Below are 20,040 nucleotides of genomic sequence, written 5' to 3'. Positions count from 1 at the left end.
ATTCATTGTGCTGGGTATTTTCTGGGCCCTTTCAATACGGAGATTCAAGTCCTTCAGTTCCAAGCAATATTATTGTATTATTTCTCCAATAACTGGATGTACGGTCTCTGAGTAGCATTCCTAGTTGTTCAATGTTGGATCTCCTGGGTGATATTTTTTAGTACATACGGAAATCAGAAAAACATTTTCATTAAGCAAGAAATACAAAGCAAATGGATTTATTCTAAAGTGGAAAATATTCCTTAAACAAGCTGAAAATATTGCTATTTTAGTATTTGTTTATATCTATACTAACAAAAAGCCTTCAAAAAGTCAATAATAGGCAAACTATACTAAAGTGCTAATAATAATCATTAATAACAGGCTTGTCTTACATGTATAAGGCTGTATAGTTAATGTTTCTACTTAATCTTCAGTGTAACACTTTCAGTATACAATATCAATATTTTATCTTCTTGAGCATATTAATTGTGATACTTGAGCCAAAGATCACTCTGAAAAGAGGAGGCTCATTTTAGAAGTTCCATTTGACATTTTACATCCCTTCACCACTGCTATTATATAAAATCACCACTTAACTAGAATATTAATTTCCATAGCATTTCTGTTTTAGATTGAGATAACTGAGTTGAAAAAGCCTAAATTAAAAGCCAGAATACTCATTCGTCTCAACTTAATAGCAACAAACTCAAATTTTCCATTGAATTGAGCTAGACATATGCTATTAATGTTTATTGGGCTCCTCCTATATTTTGGGAAGCACTGTGCTTTTATATGTGCTTTCACAGATAGGTATATTATCCCCATTTTACACATGAAGCAACTAAGAAAGAAGTTAAGTAAATTGCAGATGATTATTTAGAGAATCACACTCAGCACTTTTAGGGTCTGAAAGCTGTTTTCTTTCCATATACTACACACCTAAGTCAATTATGCTATCACATTTAAAATAAACCACACTAATTACTACATGCAAAGAAATCCAAAAGCCACAATGCAAGTTTTCACAGAAGGCATTCACTTGATAACTTGGCTTGCAGAACACAACACATGACATTAGTATTGGCTAAGTAAAATCTCACATTTAAAGAACAGAATTTTTTCATGCCTTATTTTGAATAATCAGTTACCTCAAATTGGTTGAAGTAGGGGTGGAGAAGTAAGCCAGAAATCCTACCAAGATATTGCCACCGAGAGAGAGAGCAACAAAGACAGAGAAAGAAAGAAAGGTCATCTTTACTAAAGCGATTTACTCAAATTATTCAAGGTTATAAAGTAGGAAAGGTTTGACAAAACGACATTTCCAGTATGTTTTATTTATTAAGTAGTTCTCATTTTGTGGTCAATTAAGAGTTTCAAAATATTTAGTTATAGAAAATGTGTAGAAATGCTTCTAAAATTATCTATTTGTTCTTTCCAGTATTACAAAAATAAAAAAGTAAAATTTTGTGAACATTTTATAATGATCTGAAATAAAAAGCCACCCTACTTTATCCATCAATGTAATGGGCCATTGGGTAAAAAATGTAAATAAAGAATTACCTTTACTGCTGCAGTAACAGCAGCAGTAGCTGCTAAGTTTAAACCTTGTCGCCCAAAGTTTACCATTGTCTCATAGCCTCGTTCCTTTGCTTGTACAATATAATCATCAATCTCCTGGAAAAAAACCCAAACACATAGATATTAATTTTATATATGTATAGTGTTCAGAGGCCCCAAAATAGGACTTCCCCCACAATATAATCATGTCACAAATTTTATAGCATAAAGCATGTGATGATACACATTTGTAACAGTGGTTTGTGGAAATAATTTATATATCTTACCCTTTCCTTTGAAGAAAGAAGTGGGTGAAGGAATTTTCTATATATTAAACTTGCTCCTTTGGTATAGGGAGAGAGCAGCCATATGACAAAAGCAATCTTAAGTTCATAGTACAGGGGGAACCTAACAAGAAAAAATTTGGAAAAAAAAAAAATGCCTGTCAAAATAAACTACAGACAGTGAGCAAATACCAAAAAAACATTTAAAAAAGTTTGGTCACTATGTTTTCACATGTAAACGTCAGAGATCAATAAACAACTATATTTGAATTGACAAATTAATTTCGTTAAATATAGATCAGTTTACGAAAGCACCTGATCCCCTCAGAGATTCACACCTTCTAGGCAAGATTCTTCAGTTTAAGCAAGAGCAGAGAAGCTGTCAGCTGAATGCAGTTCAGAGAGGGCACTGACAGCATTTAACCAGGGCAGTTCAGTACACCCACTGTCTGCAGGGCCCACCTGCCATGGCAGCACCTGACGCACCTCCAATAATCAGGACTCACATTTATATGCTCCAAGTACACGATGTCACCCCATACATATATCTCATTCTAGAACTCCTAAAGGACTTCCCTTCCCATCTCATTTGGCCAGTATTCCAGCACTTTGTAGGCCTAAACAGTTCACTTGCAAAAAAATGGAATTACCATTGTGGTAGACTGAAAATTAGGGTTAGATTTAACCCATGCCCTTTGTCATAGGACTTTGCAGGGCCTTCCCTATAGGCCAGGGGTCGGGAACCTTTCTGGCTTAGAGAGCCATGAACGCCACATATTTTAAAATGTAATTCCATGAGAGCCATACAACGACCTGTGTACGTTATGCATTATCCAATAAAAATTTGGTGTGGTCCCGGAGGACAGCTGTGATTGGCTCCAGCCACCCACAACCATGAACATGAGCAATAGGAAATGAATGGATTGTAATACATGAGAATGTTTTATATTTTTATTTTTATTTTTTTAAATTTTTTATTTTTTAAATTTTTTATTTATTCATTTTAGAGAGGAGAGGGAGAGACAGAGAGAGAGAGAGGAGAGACAGAGAGAGAGAAGGGGGGGGAGGAGCTAGAAGCATGAACTCCCATATGTGCCTTGACCAGGCAAGCCCAGGGTTTTGAACTGGCGACCTCAGCATTTCCAGGTCGATGCTTTATCCACTGCGCCACCATAGGTCAGGCTGTTTTTTATATATATATATATTTATATATATATATATATATATATATTTTTTTTTTTTTTTTTTTTTTTTTTTTTTTCATTTTTCTGAAGCTGGAAACAAGGAGACAGACAGACTCCGGCATGCGCCCGACCGGGATCCACCCGGCACGCCCACCTTGGGGCGACGCTCTGCCCACCAGGGGGCGATACTCTGCCCATCCTGGGCGTCGCCATGTTGCGACCAGAGCCACTCTAGCGCCTGAGGCAGAGGCCACAGAGCCATCCCCAGCGCCCGGGCCATCTTTGCTCCAATGGAGCCTTGGCTGCAGGAGGGGAAGAGAGAGACAGAGAGGAAAGCGCGGTGGAGGGGTGGAGAAGCAAATGGGCGCTTCTCCTGTGTGCCCTGGCTGGGAATCGAACCCGGGTCCTCCGCACGCTAGGCCGACGCTCTACCGCTGAGCCAACCTGCCAGGGCAGTTTTATATTTTTAACATTTTTTTTTTTATTATTAAAGAATTGTCTGCGAGCCAGATACAGCCATCAAAAGAGCCACATCTGGCTCGTGAGCCATAGGTTCCTGACCCCTGCTATAGGCTGAGTACAGTTCCCCAAGCAATGACTGTGGGTTTAACCATGTGACCTGCTTTTGCAAACAGAGTATGTGACATGTCACATGCAAGGAGAAGCGTTAAATGACCATGACCTTTGATTTCCTCAAGCCTACACCCCCAACCTCTTGCTTTAAACATGTTTTCTGCCTGACAAGTGCTTCTTCAGCCTCGATCCCAAAAAGAAAGGACACTTAAAATAGTCAAGCCCAGCAAAGCAACAGCCATGATTTGCCCTGATGTAGTTTGAGCAAGATAAATGTTTGTTTTCTAACTTATTATGCTTCTAAAGTTGTTTCTTGCCACAGCAAGGGATCAACTTCATGTGTCAAAGAAGCATTATAGTACACGATAACTAAAAACTGTAGACATTTCTGAAGAGGCGGACGGTCAAAGTCAGAAACATTGACTGATGATTACGTAGTCTACAAAAAGTCTTTATGATGGTGCAATAACAGAGGAATCTCTGAATTTTCAGTTTGTGGTCATCATTCCCCGCGCTGTCCATTTTTAAATAATGTATGCTGTATTTGCAATAAAAAAAAATGAGAAGTCTTTAAAAAGAGAACTTTGACATTTAAGAGACCTAACATAATCTGGAATCTGTGTTCTGTCATTTAAAAACAAACAGAAAACCCTCTCCCAAACACCTATAACAAAAAATTAATAGGTAAATGAATGAGTTTTGGGACAGAAAAAGGAAGAGAAAGAGGAATGAAGCTACAGTATAGAGAAGTTCACAAATAAGGTCAGGATGTTAAGAACATTTAAGTTTGATGACTTTGGCCCTGGAGGGTTGGCTCAATGGACAGAGCATCAGCTCGGCATATGGACGTCCTGGGTTCGATTCCTGGTCAGGGCACACAAGAGAAGAGACCATCTGCTTCTCTCCCATTCTCTCTCCCCCTTGTCTTCCCTCTTCCCCTCCCAAAGCCAGTGGCTCTATTGGTTGGAGCATTGTGCTTGGCGCTGAGGATTAGGTCAGATGCTAAAAATAGCTGGGTTGATTTGAGCATTGGCTCCAGATGGGGGTTCCTGGGTGCATCCCAGCTGGGACGTATGTGGGACTCTGTCTCACTATCTCCCCTCCTCCTACTTAAAAAAAAAAAGTTTGATGACTTGTTTTTTCTCTAGCAATCCAATGTGACCTAATGTGCTGTGAGAATATGGAAACAGCAAAGCCAGAAAGACAGTTTAAGGACAGAACAGCAAATGCCTAAAACAGATACAAGAGGGAATGAGAGTAGCAACTGACCAAAAAAGCAAGTATAAGGAATAGTAAAGTTCAAATTAATATCTATATGGGCAACTGACCTTCTTCAGCTCCTTTAGTAGCCTGGCAAAGAAGTAAAGACGAGCAATTGGGGTATTTAGGCTGAAGGTTTGTGCAGCAAGGACAGCTGAAGATACTGGCAAGGTAGTGAGTTTATAGATTTTGAAAGGAGGAATTTTCAACATGATGGCAAGGTTTAGATGAAAATGCACTACTGAGGTATAGTACATGGAGATTCAAGTTACATTAAGTATTTGCTCCTCAGCAAAATGTTAAATCCTCAAGGATATAAACATGCTTTAATTTTGTCTCAGAGGTTTAGAATAGAGCATCAAGGAGCTGGTGGTCTATGGGTGTCCCCTTTGGATGTCACCCAGTTTGAATGTAGATGAGAGTTTCAAGGATGGGGAGGGAAAACTAAAACCAGATGCCGGGGGTGTCAAAAGATAATGACAACCAATTTCTCTATTCCAAGTGACTGTGAGATGTGGGGAGATGAGCAAGGAGGGGTACATGGGGAAAAGACCGTTTAACATAATACTGTACCAAAATATAATCCATATGGCAAAAAATGAGAAAGGCTCGTATTCTGAAAACTATAAAATATTGCTCAGAAAAATTAAATAAGACCTAAGTGGAAAGATAGAGTCCATAGGTCAGAAGACTCAATCCTGGCCCTGGAAGGTAGTTGAGTGGATAGAGTGTCAGCCTGGTGTATGGACTTCCTGGGTTTGATTCCCAGTCAGGGCACACAGAAGCAACCAACTGCTTCCGTTCCCCTTCCTGGCTCTTTCCCTCTTCTTCTCCCACAGCCAGTGACTCGACTGGCCTGAGCATTGGCCTTAGGCACTGAAGACAACTCAGTTGATCGAGCATCTGGCCCAGACAAGGGTTGCCAGATGGATCCCAGGTGAGGTGAATGTGGGAGTCTGTTTCACTATGTCTCCTCCTCTCACTTAAAAAAAAGCAAGAAAACCAAGAAACAACTCAGTAAAGCAATTGTGGGTACTTCACCATAGAAGTATTTATTTGCATATATACACATAAGCACATGAAAAGATTCTTAGCCTCCGTAGTCATTAGGGAAATGCAAGTTAAAATCTCCTAGATACCACTTCACACCCAATCTGGGTGAAGGTAATCAAGAAGGCAGCTTACCAACACATGGCAGGAACATGGAGCAGGTGGATGAAACTCAGAAGCAAAATGGTATAACCACATTGGAAAAAAAGTTTCACCATTCCATAAAAAAATATCAAATGTGTAGCAACGACATCATCCAGACATTCTAACTGCTAGCTCTTCACCCACAAGGAACGGAACGGGTTCACACCACACCCTACGTGTGAATGTTCACAGCAGCTTTATTTGTAATAATAGCCCAGACTGTGAACCACTCATGTGTCCCACCAAGAAGTTGAATTCATGACCAAGCTGCGGTATCCACGCTCTGGACCACTACAAAGCAGCAAAAAGAAGCGAACTATCTATTCACACACACAGTGACGCGGAAGGACCTCCAAATAACTTTACTAAGTGAAACAGGCCAGAAGAGAAGGAAGGGATGATGGCACGATTCCATTTTTACAGATAGCCATGAAATGCAACCTGAAGGGCAGGAACAGAAGGCGGTGGCTGCCCAGTGAGGCAGTGAGCAGGCGGTGTGGACAGATGGTCGCAAAGGGCCAGTGGGAAAGGTGTGGGGTGACGAGTATACCCATTCTGTTGATGGTGGCCATGTTTCTTATGAGCACACACACGTCAAAACTCGGAAAACCGTCCGCTTTAAATATGTGCTGAGCTGCCTTTATTTGAGAAGGACTATAAGCAAAGTAATGTTCTTAGGGGGAAACAAGATAAAGAAAATGAGACACTGGCTAATTAGGTAACAGTAGAATTTACTTAGTTAACAGCAAAAGCAGGATAAGCACTCAGGACATCTGATAACGACACTATCTAGTCTGGTTCATTCTCAATACTAGAACTTACCAAGCAACTGTTTGATCTGCTACTGTTTCAATCACAGTATAGAGAGCAAAAACAATCCAGTACATCATCCATCGAACCTGGAAATAATAAAAATACTTATAAAGTCATAGAGTAAAATTCATTGTAACTGAATAATTATGTACAACTCACATACATTTATTTCTAAATATAGAGTATGTTAGATCCAACGCAGAAGATGACGGTTTAATTTTTAACAGGTTTCATGTCTAAGTTCTTCAGATCAGTACATCAACCGTCCTGAGATACAAGAATCAAAGAATAACAAATCTCTAGGTCTCATAAAATGTAATATAGGTACACTGAAATGGATGGAAGGTGGCGGAGGACGATCTCTCTTCGGGTGATGGGTATGCAACAGAACTAAATAACAAGATAACCTGGAAATGTTTTCTTTGAATGTATGTACCCTCATTTATTGATGTCACCCCATTAAAATAAAAATTTATTTATAAAAAAAAAAAAAAAAGAATTGGAAAAACAGAATAGAGTTTTCTTAAGTAAAGGAAAGTGCTTTAAAAGATCTTATTCTTATCTATAACCTTCTTTTGAAAGACTATTAGCTATTTAATTGTTATATAAATAATATAGTATAATATGGCCTGACCACATTTAATCTGTTTTAGTTTTTAAAATTTTGCATTCTTATTTTCTCCATATATAGAAACTTTTCAGAAACCCAAGAACCATCCTGGATTTGTTATATCCACAATATTAGTCACTCACTTTGAGTTTAAGGTTAGTGTCTCCTTCTTCCCCTACATATAAGCCTGTTGCTTCTCACACATTCTTTTCTTTCGTCTATTCCATTATTGCAATGGTGGTTGCAATAGGACTGAATGTGTCCCACCAAAATTCATATATTAAAACCCTAATTCCAAATGTCTATTGGGAGGTGATTAGGTCGTAACGGTAGAGCCCTCGAGAAGTAGTGTCTTTTTAAAAGGGCCTCCAGAGAGCTCTCTCCCCTTCCACCATGAGTAAACAGCCAAAAGATGATGGTCTCTGGGTCAATTCTGTTCAGTTCTCTCTCCCTCTCTTGTACCCAGCACAGAGATATCAGAGGACATTATCATCATCTTTCCCAGGAAAAGTGTAGACTTAAATTAAATTGTATCTCTCACAGAAAGTTTAGGAAATTTTTGGAAAAATAGAATTATTTAAGTCAATGCTTGTCATTTTTCATTATTTCACAGTCACTATTTTATGATTTCACAACCATCATTATGATTGTGACCTTCCAAATAGAAAATAACAAAAAATAATACTCTAAGGAGAGTCATAATTTGCCTATTAATAGACTTGAGTAACGGTGTAAGGGACTGACAGGCAGTAACTGGTGATACGCCCTGACAGACTAGTTCACAGGTGGGTTAGAGCTGCTATACATCCCACACATTTCAGAAACGCCCTGGCTTCAGTAGAGCAATGGCTTATTCAATTTTCAAGTAAAATTATCGAGTTAATTTTAAAACCCACAAAATAAATGTTTTAAAGTATATAATGTTTATCTCCAAAAAAGCAAAACACATATTTGGTTAGGTTGTGAGAATATTTAGTCATTTCAAAAATAAAAATAAAAAAAGAGAAAAGAAGGATGTGCCTTTTTAGTTCTAAGACATCAACCAAACCATCCAATCAATGCAGTATTCCTGGGAATTTTCCTGGAGGGTTGGCTACAATTTTACATAAGTAAAACTCCATGATTTTAATTTATCTTTAATGAGTAACTTCTTTGACAATATGCTCTCTTAACCTTATGAAATTGTTGTTCTCCTTATAGAAATGTGGACCTCAAATTTACTTGAATCTGGTAATAAATAAATTCCTGGGTGTGTTTTATTCATGGGAGCAACCACAAAAAGGTTAACCTTAAAAAGCTATTACTTCTTTTTCTCATTAATGTATTTGGTTGGGATTTTATACCTAATGATTACTCAGCAAAGTTTTCTTTAAAACTATATCTTAAGGCTGCTCAGCACACTGTTTAAGGTTTTGCCCAAAGGAAAAACAGAAAGAAGTCAAGGGAAAGAGGGGGAGAGGAAGGGAGGGGGGGAAGGAGAAAGGGAGGAGGGAGGGAGAGCAAAAGATACCAAATTATAAATACAATTAAACATATTTGAAAATAAAATATTCTTTAGACTACAGAAAACATCAATAACAAAATGCAGTACTAAAACAGAAATATTGGTAGAAAAACAATCATACTGATACAAATGTATGCAACTAAATATAATGGAAATAAACACTATTAAAATGTCATGCAAATAAAAGTCACTTAACAGTTAACTTGAATAAATTACAACCCATCTTTTAAGTTACTGGAAAAAAGATTACTGGCATCATCTTTATTGGTAAAATTCTATGTAATTGAAAAACTGTGAATAGTGATTCTTTCCACTTCAAAAACAATTGGTAAAACCAACAAACTGTTCACTAATCTTCAAACTGTTTACTAATCTTCACAAGGACAATGAATAATAAGAAAGTTGTACCCAAACTTTTTATTTTATTTAATCATTTTAGAGAGGAGAGAGGAGAGAGAAAAGACAGAGAGGGGAGACAGAAGGGGGGAAGGAGCAGGAAGGATCAACTCCTATATATGCCTTGGCCAGGCAAGCCTGGAGTTACGAATCTGCGACCTCAGTGTTCCAGGTTGATGCTTTATCCACTGCACCACCACAGGCCAGGCTGTACCCAACTTTTTCTCAAAAGTCTCTTGGAGCCCTGGCCAGTTGGTTCAGTGAAAAGAGTGTTAGCCTGGCATGCGGATATCCCGGGTTCCATTCCTGGTCAAGGCACACATGAGAAGCAATCATCTGCTTCTCTTCCCCTCCCTCTCCCTCTCTCATAGCCAGTGGCTTGATTGGTCCGAGTTGGCCCGGGGAGGATAGCTCAGTTGACTTGAGCATCGGCCCTAGATGGAGATTGCCAGGTGGATCCCAGTTGGGGTGCATGCAGGAGAAAGTCTGTCTCTATCTCTCCTCTCACTTAAAAAAAAGGGGGGGCTCTTTGATCCCAGGAACTTGCAAGGATTTAACATCTCACAGGGAAGAAAAAAGGAGTAATTGACTGATTTTAAAAAAAGTTGTTATTTTCACATTAGATGCTCTACCTCCAATATGAGTCAAGATCACAAGAATTGAAGGACAGCTTACTAAAGGGGCTATTTATAAAGTTGTGGGCAAGGTTGAGGGAAATCAATAAATGACAGTGGCTCACTCTTGAGCTAGCAAGAGCAGGAACTGGCAAAACCCATAGGTGTGAAGGAGGTGGGAGAGGGGAAGGGAAGATGTTCTGGAATCCAGACAGGGCAACTATAGGGCTGCAGCCTCAGGTAGACAGTCACAACAAACCAGCGGGGGAAGTAAGTTAGGAGAATACTGTGGCCTCATGCTCATCCTGCCTTCATGGTTTCTGCAGGAGCCTCTCATGGGCCAAACCCAAAGGGAAACCAGAGATGATGTAGATTGAATGGATCAGCCTCCTGGGCCATAAGGAAGGAAAAGAGATGTGGAATTGTGGAGGGGAAACTCCACTGGAAGGATAGAAGGTCTCAGCACTACTCACCCTGTCAGCTCTTTGAAATATACCTAGAATGGAGTCATTTCTCATCACTTCCACAGATACCTCCCCAGCCCAGGTGTCTATAATCTCCTGTCAGGATGATTCCCATTGCTGATTACTCTGCTTCTTTGGGTCTATTATGCATAGAGCAGTCAGTTGTCTCCTTAAAACACAGGCCACATTATGTCATTCCTTTGTTCAAACTCCTTTGAAGGCTCCATCAGAACCTTAGAAGGCCCTACGGCTCTGGCACAGTCTGCCTCTCTGGTTTCATCTGGCACTCCTCTTCCTTCCCCTGTGCTGCTCCAGCCACACTGGTCCTTCCACTGTCCTTTGTATGTGTGGATACGCTCCTGCCTCAGGGCCTTAGTACATGCTGTCTGTGCCTGAAATGCTCTTCTCCATGTGAACAGTTTTCTCATTTGCTTCAGGTCTCTGCTCAAATAATTATCAGAAATGCCTTTCCTGACTACTCTCCTTAAAATACCAGTATCTTCCTAACTCCCTTATCCTGACATATTTTTCTCTTTAGCACATATCATAGACACATCTAACAAATATTTACTCCCTCTTTCACCTTTCCCTACTAGAATGTAAACTCTAAGAGGGCAAAGACTTTTATTTTGTGCAGTGCTGAATCCTCTGTGCCTGGTGTCTATGAATTGTTGACTGAATATGGGCCTGTGCCTAGCTCAGTATACTCTATTTTGTTGGGAGTGGAAAAGATTAGACAGCAGATAGGAGGTGAAGATATTATAGGCCAATATATACTAGTATTTTAAGGGATCTGGTTTAAAGAGAAAAAAAGGAGGGGGATAAAAGGTAGCATCAGGCAAAAAGAGAGCATTTTACATCTTCAAGGATGGCATGTTTTACCAGGGGTTCAAATTACACTGGGGAACAAAAATTTTTTTCATTTTCTGTTGCATGATGAGGTTTTAGAGCTGTTTCTATATATTTCTGCATTGCTGATTCCAAATCTGAAATCCATTTTTTGGTGCATGCTCTAGTTTTTAGGCAATTTTAATTTCTTTTTGTTACAGTTAATGGCATGCAGTGGTTTTTAAATTGGAGTTAAAGGGCAATAACTCTTGGATTGAATATAACCACAAGGCAATTAGTGTTTTACAAACATCACTTTTACATAATTGTAGTTGTTTTTAAATGTAAAAAATTATTATCTGATAAAAACACCCTCTTATTTTGTCTTAAGATTGAATTATGGCTTCTTCGAGTAGGTGTAAATGTAAGAATAGTCCTGACACCTTCTGTTATATATGTGGCTGTTACACACTTCAACGTCAAAGGTACAATATTTCATCATTTGTGACACGTGCATATATTGCTTATTTTCAAGTTCCCCTTGGCAATCAAGACAAGAATTGGGCTCTTCACATTATGTGTCATAATTTTGAGGAAATGCTTCATGACTGGACAAAAGGAAAACACAAAGGAATGCCTTTTGGTATTCCCATGGTTTGGCGTTAACCTAAGGACCACAGCAGTGACTGTTATTTCTGTCTGATCCATACAAAAGGCATCAGCAAGAAAAAATTGCATATGATCGCATATCCTAATATTCCTTCAGCAATACGACCTATCCCACACTCTGAGACACTCCTGGTTCCAGTTTTCAATGGTTTTATTTCTTCTAAGGACAAAGAAAGTGAACATGGTGATCAACTGTATTTTGATAAGATTATTCTGAACCAAATGGTGTGTTAAAATATTTAATAAAATATACCACAATAATATTTCAACAATGTAAACTCAACAGCACTATTAACAACCATTAGCACAGTTATTAACAAATGAGAAGAGACTTTAATGTTCAAATACTCTTCCAGTTGTCAGGGAACCCCAGGAACTCATCATCGCCAGTGTAGGATTTAAGAAGCTCAGTTGCTCACAATCACTGGTATCACTTTCTTCACTATTTTCATATACGATACCATCTTCAGTGTCATCTAAGGCATTGTTAATGCCACATTTTTTGAATGACCGTACCACGGTTTCATTCTTCACTGACTGCCATGATGTTTTCACCCATTCACAAACTTGAGTGATAGTGGGTCTCTTCATTTGCTCAGTTGGTGTCAGATCATGATTACCAGCAGCTGTCCATTTATTCCACTCTTGTTGCATTAAGACTTTAAATAGTTTGTTGATGGAAACGTCGAGAGGTTGCAACTGGCTGGTTAAGACCCCCAGGAATTACAGCTAGATGAGTCTTCATTACTTTAACTTTTTTTTGTGTGTGTGTGGTTTCACTAATATGTGCTCTAAATTGGTTAAGCACTAATAGGGCAGTAACTGACGTCAGCACTTCACACGGAGCTCCAACAGCTGCAGCGTGCCTCCCACATCTGCCTTCAATGATGCCAGATGAATGTGTCCACACAACGTCGCTCTCCTTCCCTCCTGCGCTGCATGCAACTGTGGAAACTGGAACCAGGAGGTCACTCAGCAGATGCTGGGGTTCCGCACGATGCTGTGGCGGGTATGATTATGCTCCCGCTGGCATTCATTCTACATATGTTTACTGGTGCAGCGCCCTGCAGCAGCTAAAAAAAACTAACGTTTACTCTGTAAGATTCACGGGCATTTTCCCCTCCACATTTTGGGGAAAAAAGTGCATTTTATGGAGCGAAAAATATGGTACATTTAAAGTTTAAAATAAATATATTATGAGTAGGAAACCAAGATATCCAAAGACTGAAGAACATAAAAGTCAGTGTAAAGACTACACGAAAAAGTTGTCTGATAGTCTATTCTGTTCACTTTGTTTTCATCCTCCAGAATGTAACTAATGCCTATTATGGCATCTGGCACAAAACAGATGCTCAGAAATATTTATTAGAATTACTGGGAAAAAAAAAGAATTAATGAACTAGACTAAAGTACAAGCAAGACTGTAATTTCCATATTTTCTAATTATTTGACAATAAACTGCTTTTGAAAGTAGTTATAATACAATGGTTGTATATTTTAATCTTAAAATACTTAGCTACTATATATTTTTTAAAATTAATTTTAATGGGGTGACATTGCTACTATATTTTTTGAAACTAGAAATATATGATGAATGCTTTATTATAAATTTAATTTACTATGAAGAAAAGATTCTTAAATGGAATCTTAAAATCATTTAAATATCAAAATTGACTTATTTTCTAAAAAAATACATTCATAATCAGGCAAGTTCTTTTGATGATTATGGAGTCATCTGTGATATAAAACCATAGTTTTTAAAATTATATTCCAGTTTATATACTGCATAGATGAGATTATCTTACGTAACAAGCCAGCACTTGTTTTATTATTACTCAAAAATTCATAGTGCTTTCATAAAGTCTTTGCATTTCAGAAACCCAGAGAGTTACAAGATGGTGTTCTTAGCTTTACTCTCTCAAAGGAATTAGAGGATATTTTAAGCCTGAGAGAATACTATAAAATGAATATACCCATAGGCTAAATTTACTCTCAAAAGACCACAGTCCATTTAATAGATTTGCATCACCTACCCAGTTGGCCTCAATTTCATGATCTCTTACCATTTTTCAACAAAATAAGTTCTTAGACAATTTTTACAAAACTGATTTAGACCCTCAAACAAATAAGCAAACAAAAGTAAACCATAACTGTAATACAATCTTCAACATTTCCATCACAGAAAATGAGTTCACTTTGGGTGATGGGCACACAATTCAATCAACAGTTCAAATGCCATGGAGATGTTCACCTAAAACCAATGCACTCTTATTGATCAATGTTGCCCCACTAAATTTAATTTCTAAATTAAAAATGAGGGAAAGAAAAGAAATTGAAAGCAATACATAGGACCCAAATATATAGGGGAATCTGTGTTCTGGTGGGAGGTATGTTGTTGTAGATTGTAAGAGTCAAGGATAACAGTAGTAGTGGCATATTCATTAAAAAGTATTTTTCTTAAATTGTATCTTTATATAACTTTCTCTTTTTTCTTTGCTAAAATTTTCTTTTTTAAAAAATTGTATTTATTACAGTATAGCTTTCAAGTGTACATAACTTATTCTTTCCATATTATGACCAGGGTGGTTTTCTTTAGGTGAGAGGAGGGGAGATAGTGAGGCTCCCACATGCAGCCTGACTGGGATCCAGGGTGGCAACCCATTTGTGGCCAATGCTCCAGTACTAGCCATTTTTAGTGCCTGAGGCTGATGCATTCCAACAGAGCTATCCTTAGTGCCCAGGGTAATCCTTGAACCAACTGAGCCACAGGCTGCAGGTCAGGAAGAGGGAGAGAAGGGCAGGGGAGAGAAGCAGATGGTTGCTTCTCCTGTGTGCCCTGACCAGGAATCAAACCTGGGAGGTCCATACACTGGGCTCTATCCACTAAGCCACCGGCCAGGGCCCAGTGTGATAGTATAATAGCAATATCAACAATCATATATGTTAAATCAGTGGTCCCCAACCTTTTTTGGGCCACGGACTGGTTTAATGTCAGAAAATATTTTCACGGACCGGCCTTTAGGGTGGGATGGGTAAATGTATCACGTGACCGAGACAAGTGTCAAGAGTGAGTCTTAGACAAATGTAACAGAGGGACTCTGGTCATTTTTAAAATATAAAACTTTGTTCAGACTTAAATATAAATAAAACGGAAATAATGTAAGTTATTTATTCTTTCTCTGCGGACCCGTACGAAATGGCCCATGGACCGGTACTGGTCCGTGGCCCAGGGGTTGGGGACCACTGTGTTAAAATGACATAACTGTATTAAATTATACTTGCATGATTAAAAGAAAATTATGTGACATATTAATTTGATAAATATTACTTAGGGCTTATCACTAATAAAGCCCTTTGACAAGAAATCATCATAAACTCTGAGGTCAATGCATTCCTAATCTGTAACTTTCATGACTGGGATTAATAAAAGTAAAAAAAGGGTATGAATAGGTTTTTATCAGCACAATGTTTGATCCAATATATAACTACTAATATTTTATTATATAGCATTCATTTGTTTTGTATGAATAAACTACCTTCCCTAACTACCCACACCCTTCCAAAGGTCTTATCTGTGTGATGGTTTAGATAACATCTCTGCCCTTTAACTGTAACAATGGATAGAGACCAAAATTGTCTTTAACATCATGTTCTTGGGACCTAGAACCCTGAGCTTAGTAAAACAAACATGGACTTTTACTTAACAGTTTCTTAGTTTTAGGGTAGAACTGATGCAAGATTCAAACTCTGGACTGCGAACAGTGGCTTATTACATTGAACAGCCTATTTTGTTATAGTTGTTTTGAAAGTTATCAGAGGGAGATTAAACAATTTTCCAATATTTCTTAATTTCAGATTCTTTTAATCAAAAAGCAATTAGTTGGTCTCTAAGACAAAAATGAGAAATTACATATGCATAATGGTTTCAATTATAAACAAACTAAATAAATACAGAGCATAAAATGCTAAAATATGCTTCACTGAGAAAAAAAATCTTTGCTGAATCTGAAGAGAAATAAACACTGATGAATTTCAGGCCACCCAAAGAGAACATTATTTTTTGACCATTATTAGTTATTTACTCAAGTCAGTTCACTCCAAACATTCATTCCACACCATGTTTTGGAGAAAACAGAGAGATCTTCTAATACAGAATTCTTTAAAAATGGTACAGAGTTAAAAATATTTATCCTGTTCCATTAACATTATACAATAATTTGGTTACTTCATAATGATTTTTCCCCCATAAAAAACAAAAAGGAAAAAAATGTGAGAAATCAAACAGAAAAATTCTTTTATCCAACCCAGATGGCTCAGTTATGGGATTTTTCCCAGACTTGTGCCAAGTTAGAGAAGCATGCTTGAAAATAAACCAGTTGAAGTTCAATCTGAAGTGAATAGAGACCACAGTTGAAAAAAATTTTTTTAAAAGATGGAGCAAGTGCTTGGGGTGAATAAGTTAGGCTGGGATTGATTTGGCCTTCTTCAACTTTGGGGGATTTCTTCCTCCACTGCCCCATTTAAGAATTTCTTGGCCCTGGCCAGTTGGCTCAGTAGTGGAGCATCGGCCTGGTGTGCGGGAGTCCAGGGTTCGATTACCGGCCAGGGCACACAGGAGAGGCGCCCATCTGCTTCTCCACCCCTCCCTCTCTCCTTCCTCTCTGTCTCTCTCTTCCCCTCCCGCAGCCGAGGCTCCACTGGAGCAAAAGATGGCCTGGGTGCTGAGGATGGTTCTATGGCCTCTGCCTCAGGCGCTGGAATGGCTCTGGTTGCAGCAGAGCGACGCCCCAGAGGGGCAGAGCATCGCCCCCTGGTGGGCATGCCGGATGGATCCCGGTCGGGTGCATGCGGGAGTCTGTTTGACTGCCTCCCCATTTCCGGCTTCAGAAAAAAAAAAAAAAAAAAAGAAGAAGTTCTTAACTTTCTACATACAGCTCCTTAGGACTCAAATATTTGAGAGTTAATTTTCAGATGATGAACTTACAGGAACATGGTTTACCTGCAGTTTCCAGGTAACACTGCCAAAGACCTCACAAAATATTCTGCTGTTTTGAAGGCGAAAGCCCCATGTTATAATAGATGTATTTGGTGTTAAAAACAGGCAGAATGCAACTAGAAATATAGTCATAACTTTTGCCTTGGTCTTCCCCAGTACCCCTGAGTCACAGAAGCCCCATGTATCTCATCCCCTGACCGTGGTAGTCTGAAGAACCTGAGAGAAGGAAAAAGTGCAAAAATGTTTAAAAACTAGAGGTAATTAATTTAAAAGAAGTGTTGAAAAGAAAATGTAAAAAGCAGGAACTGTTTATGGGCACTGTTGCCAGGAGGAGGATTTAGAAAGAAGTGAACTCTTGGACCAAAATAACTCTCTCCATCCACACTGGCTGAGTATTTGCATTTCACTTTTTAAAATATTTTTCTGAAGTGAGAAGTGGGGAGGCAGATAGACTCCCTCATGCGCCTGACCGGGATCCACCCGGCATGCCCACCAGGGGGCGATGCTCTGCCCATCTGGGGCGTTGCTCCATTGCAACGGAGTCATTCTAGCACCTGAGGTGGAGGCCATGGAGCCATCCTCAGCGCCCGGGCCACTTTGCTCCAATGGAGCCTTGGCTGCGGGAGGGAAAGAGAGAGACAGAGAGGAAGGAGAGGGGGAGGGGTGGAGAAGCAGATAGGCGCTTCTCCTGTGTGCCCTGGCTGGGAATCGAACCCGGGACTTCCACATGCCAGACTGATGCTCTACCGTTGAGCTAGCTAGCTGGCCTGGGCTTAACATTTTTTTAAAATTAAATTTATGGCCCTGGCCGGTTGGCTCAGCGGTAAGAGTGTCGGCCTGGCATGCAGGAGTCCCAGGTTCGATTCCCGGCCAGGGCACACAGGAGAGGCGCCCATTTGCTTCTCCACCCCTCCCCCTCTCCATCCTCTCTGTCTCTCTCTTCCCCTCCCGCAGCGAGGCTCCACTGGAACAAAGATGGCCCAGGCGCTGGGGATGGCTCTGTGGCCTCTGCCTCAGGCGCTAGAATGGCTCTGGACGCAACAGAGCGACGCCCCAGAGGGGCAGAGCATCGCCCCCTGGTGGGCATGCCGGGTGGATCCCGGTTGGATGCATGCGAGAGTCTGTCTGACTGCCTCCCTGTTTCCAGCTTTGGAAAAATGAAAAAAAAAAAAAAATTAATTAAATTAAATTTATTGGGGTGACACTGGTTAATAAAATTCTATAGGTTTCAGGTGTACAATTCTATAATATATCACCTGTATACTATCTTGTGTGTTCACCACCCGAGTCAAGTCCCCTTCCATCACTTATCCCCCTTTACTCTCTTCTACAACCCCCACCCCCCTTTCCCTTTGGTAATCACCATACTATTGTCTGTGTCTATGAGTTTTTATTTCTTTGTTTAGTTCCTTCACCTTTTTCACCCAGCCTCTTAATCCCTCTCCTATGAAAGCTGTCAGTCTTCTCTGTATCTATAAGTCTATTTCTATTTTGTCTGTAAGTTTATTTTGTTCATTGGATTCCACAAATAAGTGAAATCATATGGTACTTATCTTTCTCTGACTGACTTATTTCACTTAGCATAATGCTCTCCATGTCCATCCATGCTGTCGTAAAATGCAAGATTTCCTTCTTTTTTTGTGGCTGAGTAGTATTCCATTGTGTATATGTAACACAGTTTTTTTATCCACTCATCCACTAATGGGCTGCTTCCAAATCTTGGCTATTTGTAAATAACGCTGCAATGAACATCGGTATGCATATATTCTTTCAAAATAGTGTTTCAAGCTTCTTGAGAAAAATTCCTAGATGTTCACTTTTTGTGTTTTTAAAGTTCTACTGATTTATATGGGGTAATAATTATTTATAAGAGGCACAGTTCCCTTCTCATAACACCATATGACATTTCTCCAGATTTGAGCACGGTAGAGTCTACCTGACAGAGAGGAGCAAACTGGGCTGAATGGATATCTCAGTGGTCATCAAATTTCCATGCTAAATTGTCACCATACCTCCTTCCCCCCAAAGTCTTGGCCTATTTTGTTTCCTACTTGAGGCATTTCCAAGAGCTGGAACCACTTCTTAGGCACCGAGGTCTCCCTGGCTCCCCATCTATCATCACATAGTCAATTTCACCTTGCTATTTCCACAAGTAAATGAGCCCAGCCACCAAAAGGTATGCTTCTTTCTCCAGGTGACTGGTAAGATTATATGACGAACACAGTAAATGTAAAATTTCATTCTCTAGCTAAGATACTAGTCTCTATGCACCACTCTCCATATTGAAGCTTTACATTATAGGCTTGATAGCCTACTTTAAACATTCAATAATCATTAAGATAGTTAAGAATCAGCTGTTATACCACATGAGAAAACAGTCTTCTTGAGAAGCAAAGATTGATAGGAAAAAAACTCCAGGAAGAATCAATCCCAGTCATGATTGAAATAAGCCTGTATTATCAAGTTACTTTCCTTCAAAAACATGTGCAATCAACCTCACATAGAAAACTGAGGTTCACATTTGGGTGAATGCAGTGAGACACAGTGATAAAACACAGGATACTTAGGGGAAGGAAGGGCTGGTTGAGAGCCATAGTGTAGGACAATGGGAAGGCCCTGGGTGAACACACGGAAAGGAGCAAAAGGCTGGAGAAAGGTGCAGAAAGAAAGATGGATGATCCTAGGAGAAACTGCACTGATGTAGAGACTTTGCATATGGAGAGCCCTACAATAGGGAATTAGGATAAAGTATAACTCAATATCCTAACCCCCCAATTGTATCATGTGGTTAATTTTGTTAAAATATTATTTTTTATAATATATTCCAAGTTGCTTAGTTTATTTATTTATTTATTTTTGTGGCAGAGACAAAGACAATGAGAGAGAGAGAGAGAGAGAGAGAGAGAGAGAGAGAGATAGGGACAGACAGACAGGAAGGGAGAGAGATGAGAAGCATCAATTCATCAATTCTTCGTTGCAGCTCCTTAGTTGTTCATTGACTGCTTTCTCAATATTTGTCTTGACCGGGGGCTACAACAGAGCAAGTGACCCCTTGGCCAAGCCAGCAACTTTGGGCTAAAGCCAGTGACCCTGGGCTTCAAGCCAGCAAACC

The 20,040-nt window shown here is 39.4% G+C and overlaps 1 protein-coding gene across 1 annotated transcript in view; it reads right to left on the bottom strand.

Annotated features, from left to right (window-relative positions):
- The window catches only part of REEP3 (receptor accessory protein 3), a 122,239-nt gene that overhangs the window by 38,465 nt on the left and 63,734 nt on the right, over positions 1-20,040 (bottom strand). Inside the window, exons 3-5 of the mRNA XM_066242561.1 lie at positions 6,857-6,933; positions 1,827-1,947; positions 1,543-1,656 (exon numbers count right to left, since the gene is read on the bottom strand). Of these exons, the coding sequence (XP_066098658.1) occupies positions 1,543-1,656; positions 1,827-1,947; positions 6,857-6,933 (312 nt within the window). The remainder of the gene's footprint in view (positions 1-1,542; positions 1,657-1,826; positions 1,948-6,856; positions 6,934-20,040) is intronic.

This window comes from Saccopteryx bilineata, chromosome 9 (assembly GCF_036850765.1).
Source record: "Saccopteryx bilineata isolate mSacBil1 chromosome 9, mSacBil1_pri_phased_curated, whole genome shotgun sequence".
Classification (NCBI taxonomy): domain Eukaryota; kingdom Metazoa; phylum Chordata; class Mammalia; order Chiroptera; family Emballonuridae; genus Saccopteryx; species Saccopteryx bilineata.
Note: the sequence above shows the minus strand (reverse complement) of the source record. Positions and strands in the feature narration are given on the sequence as shown.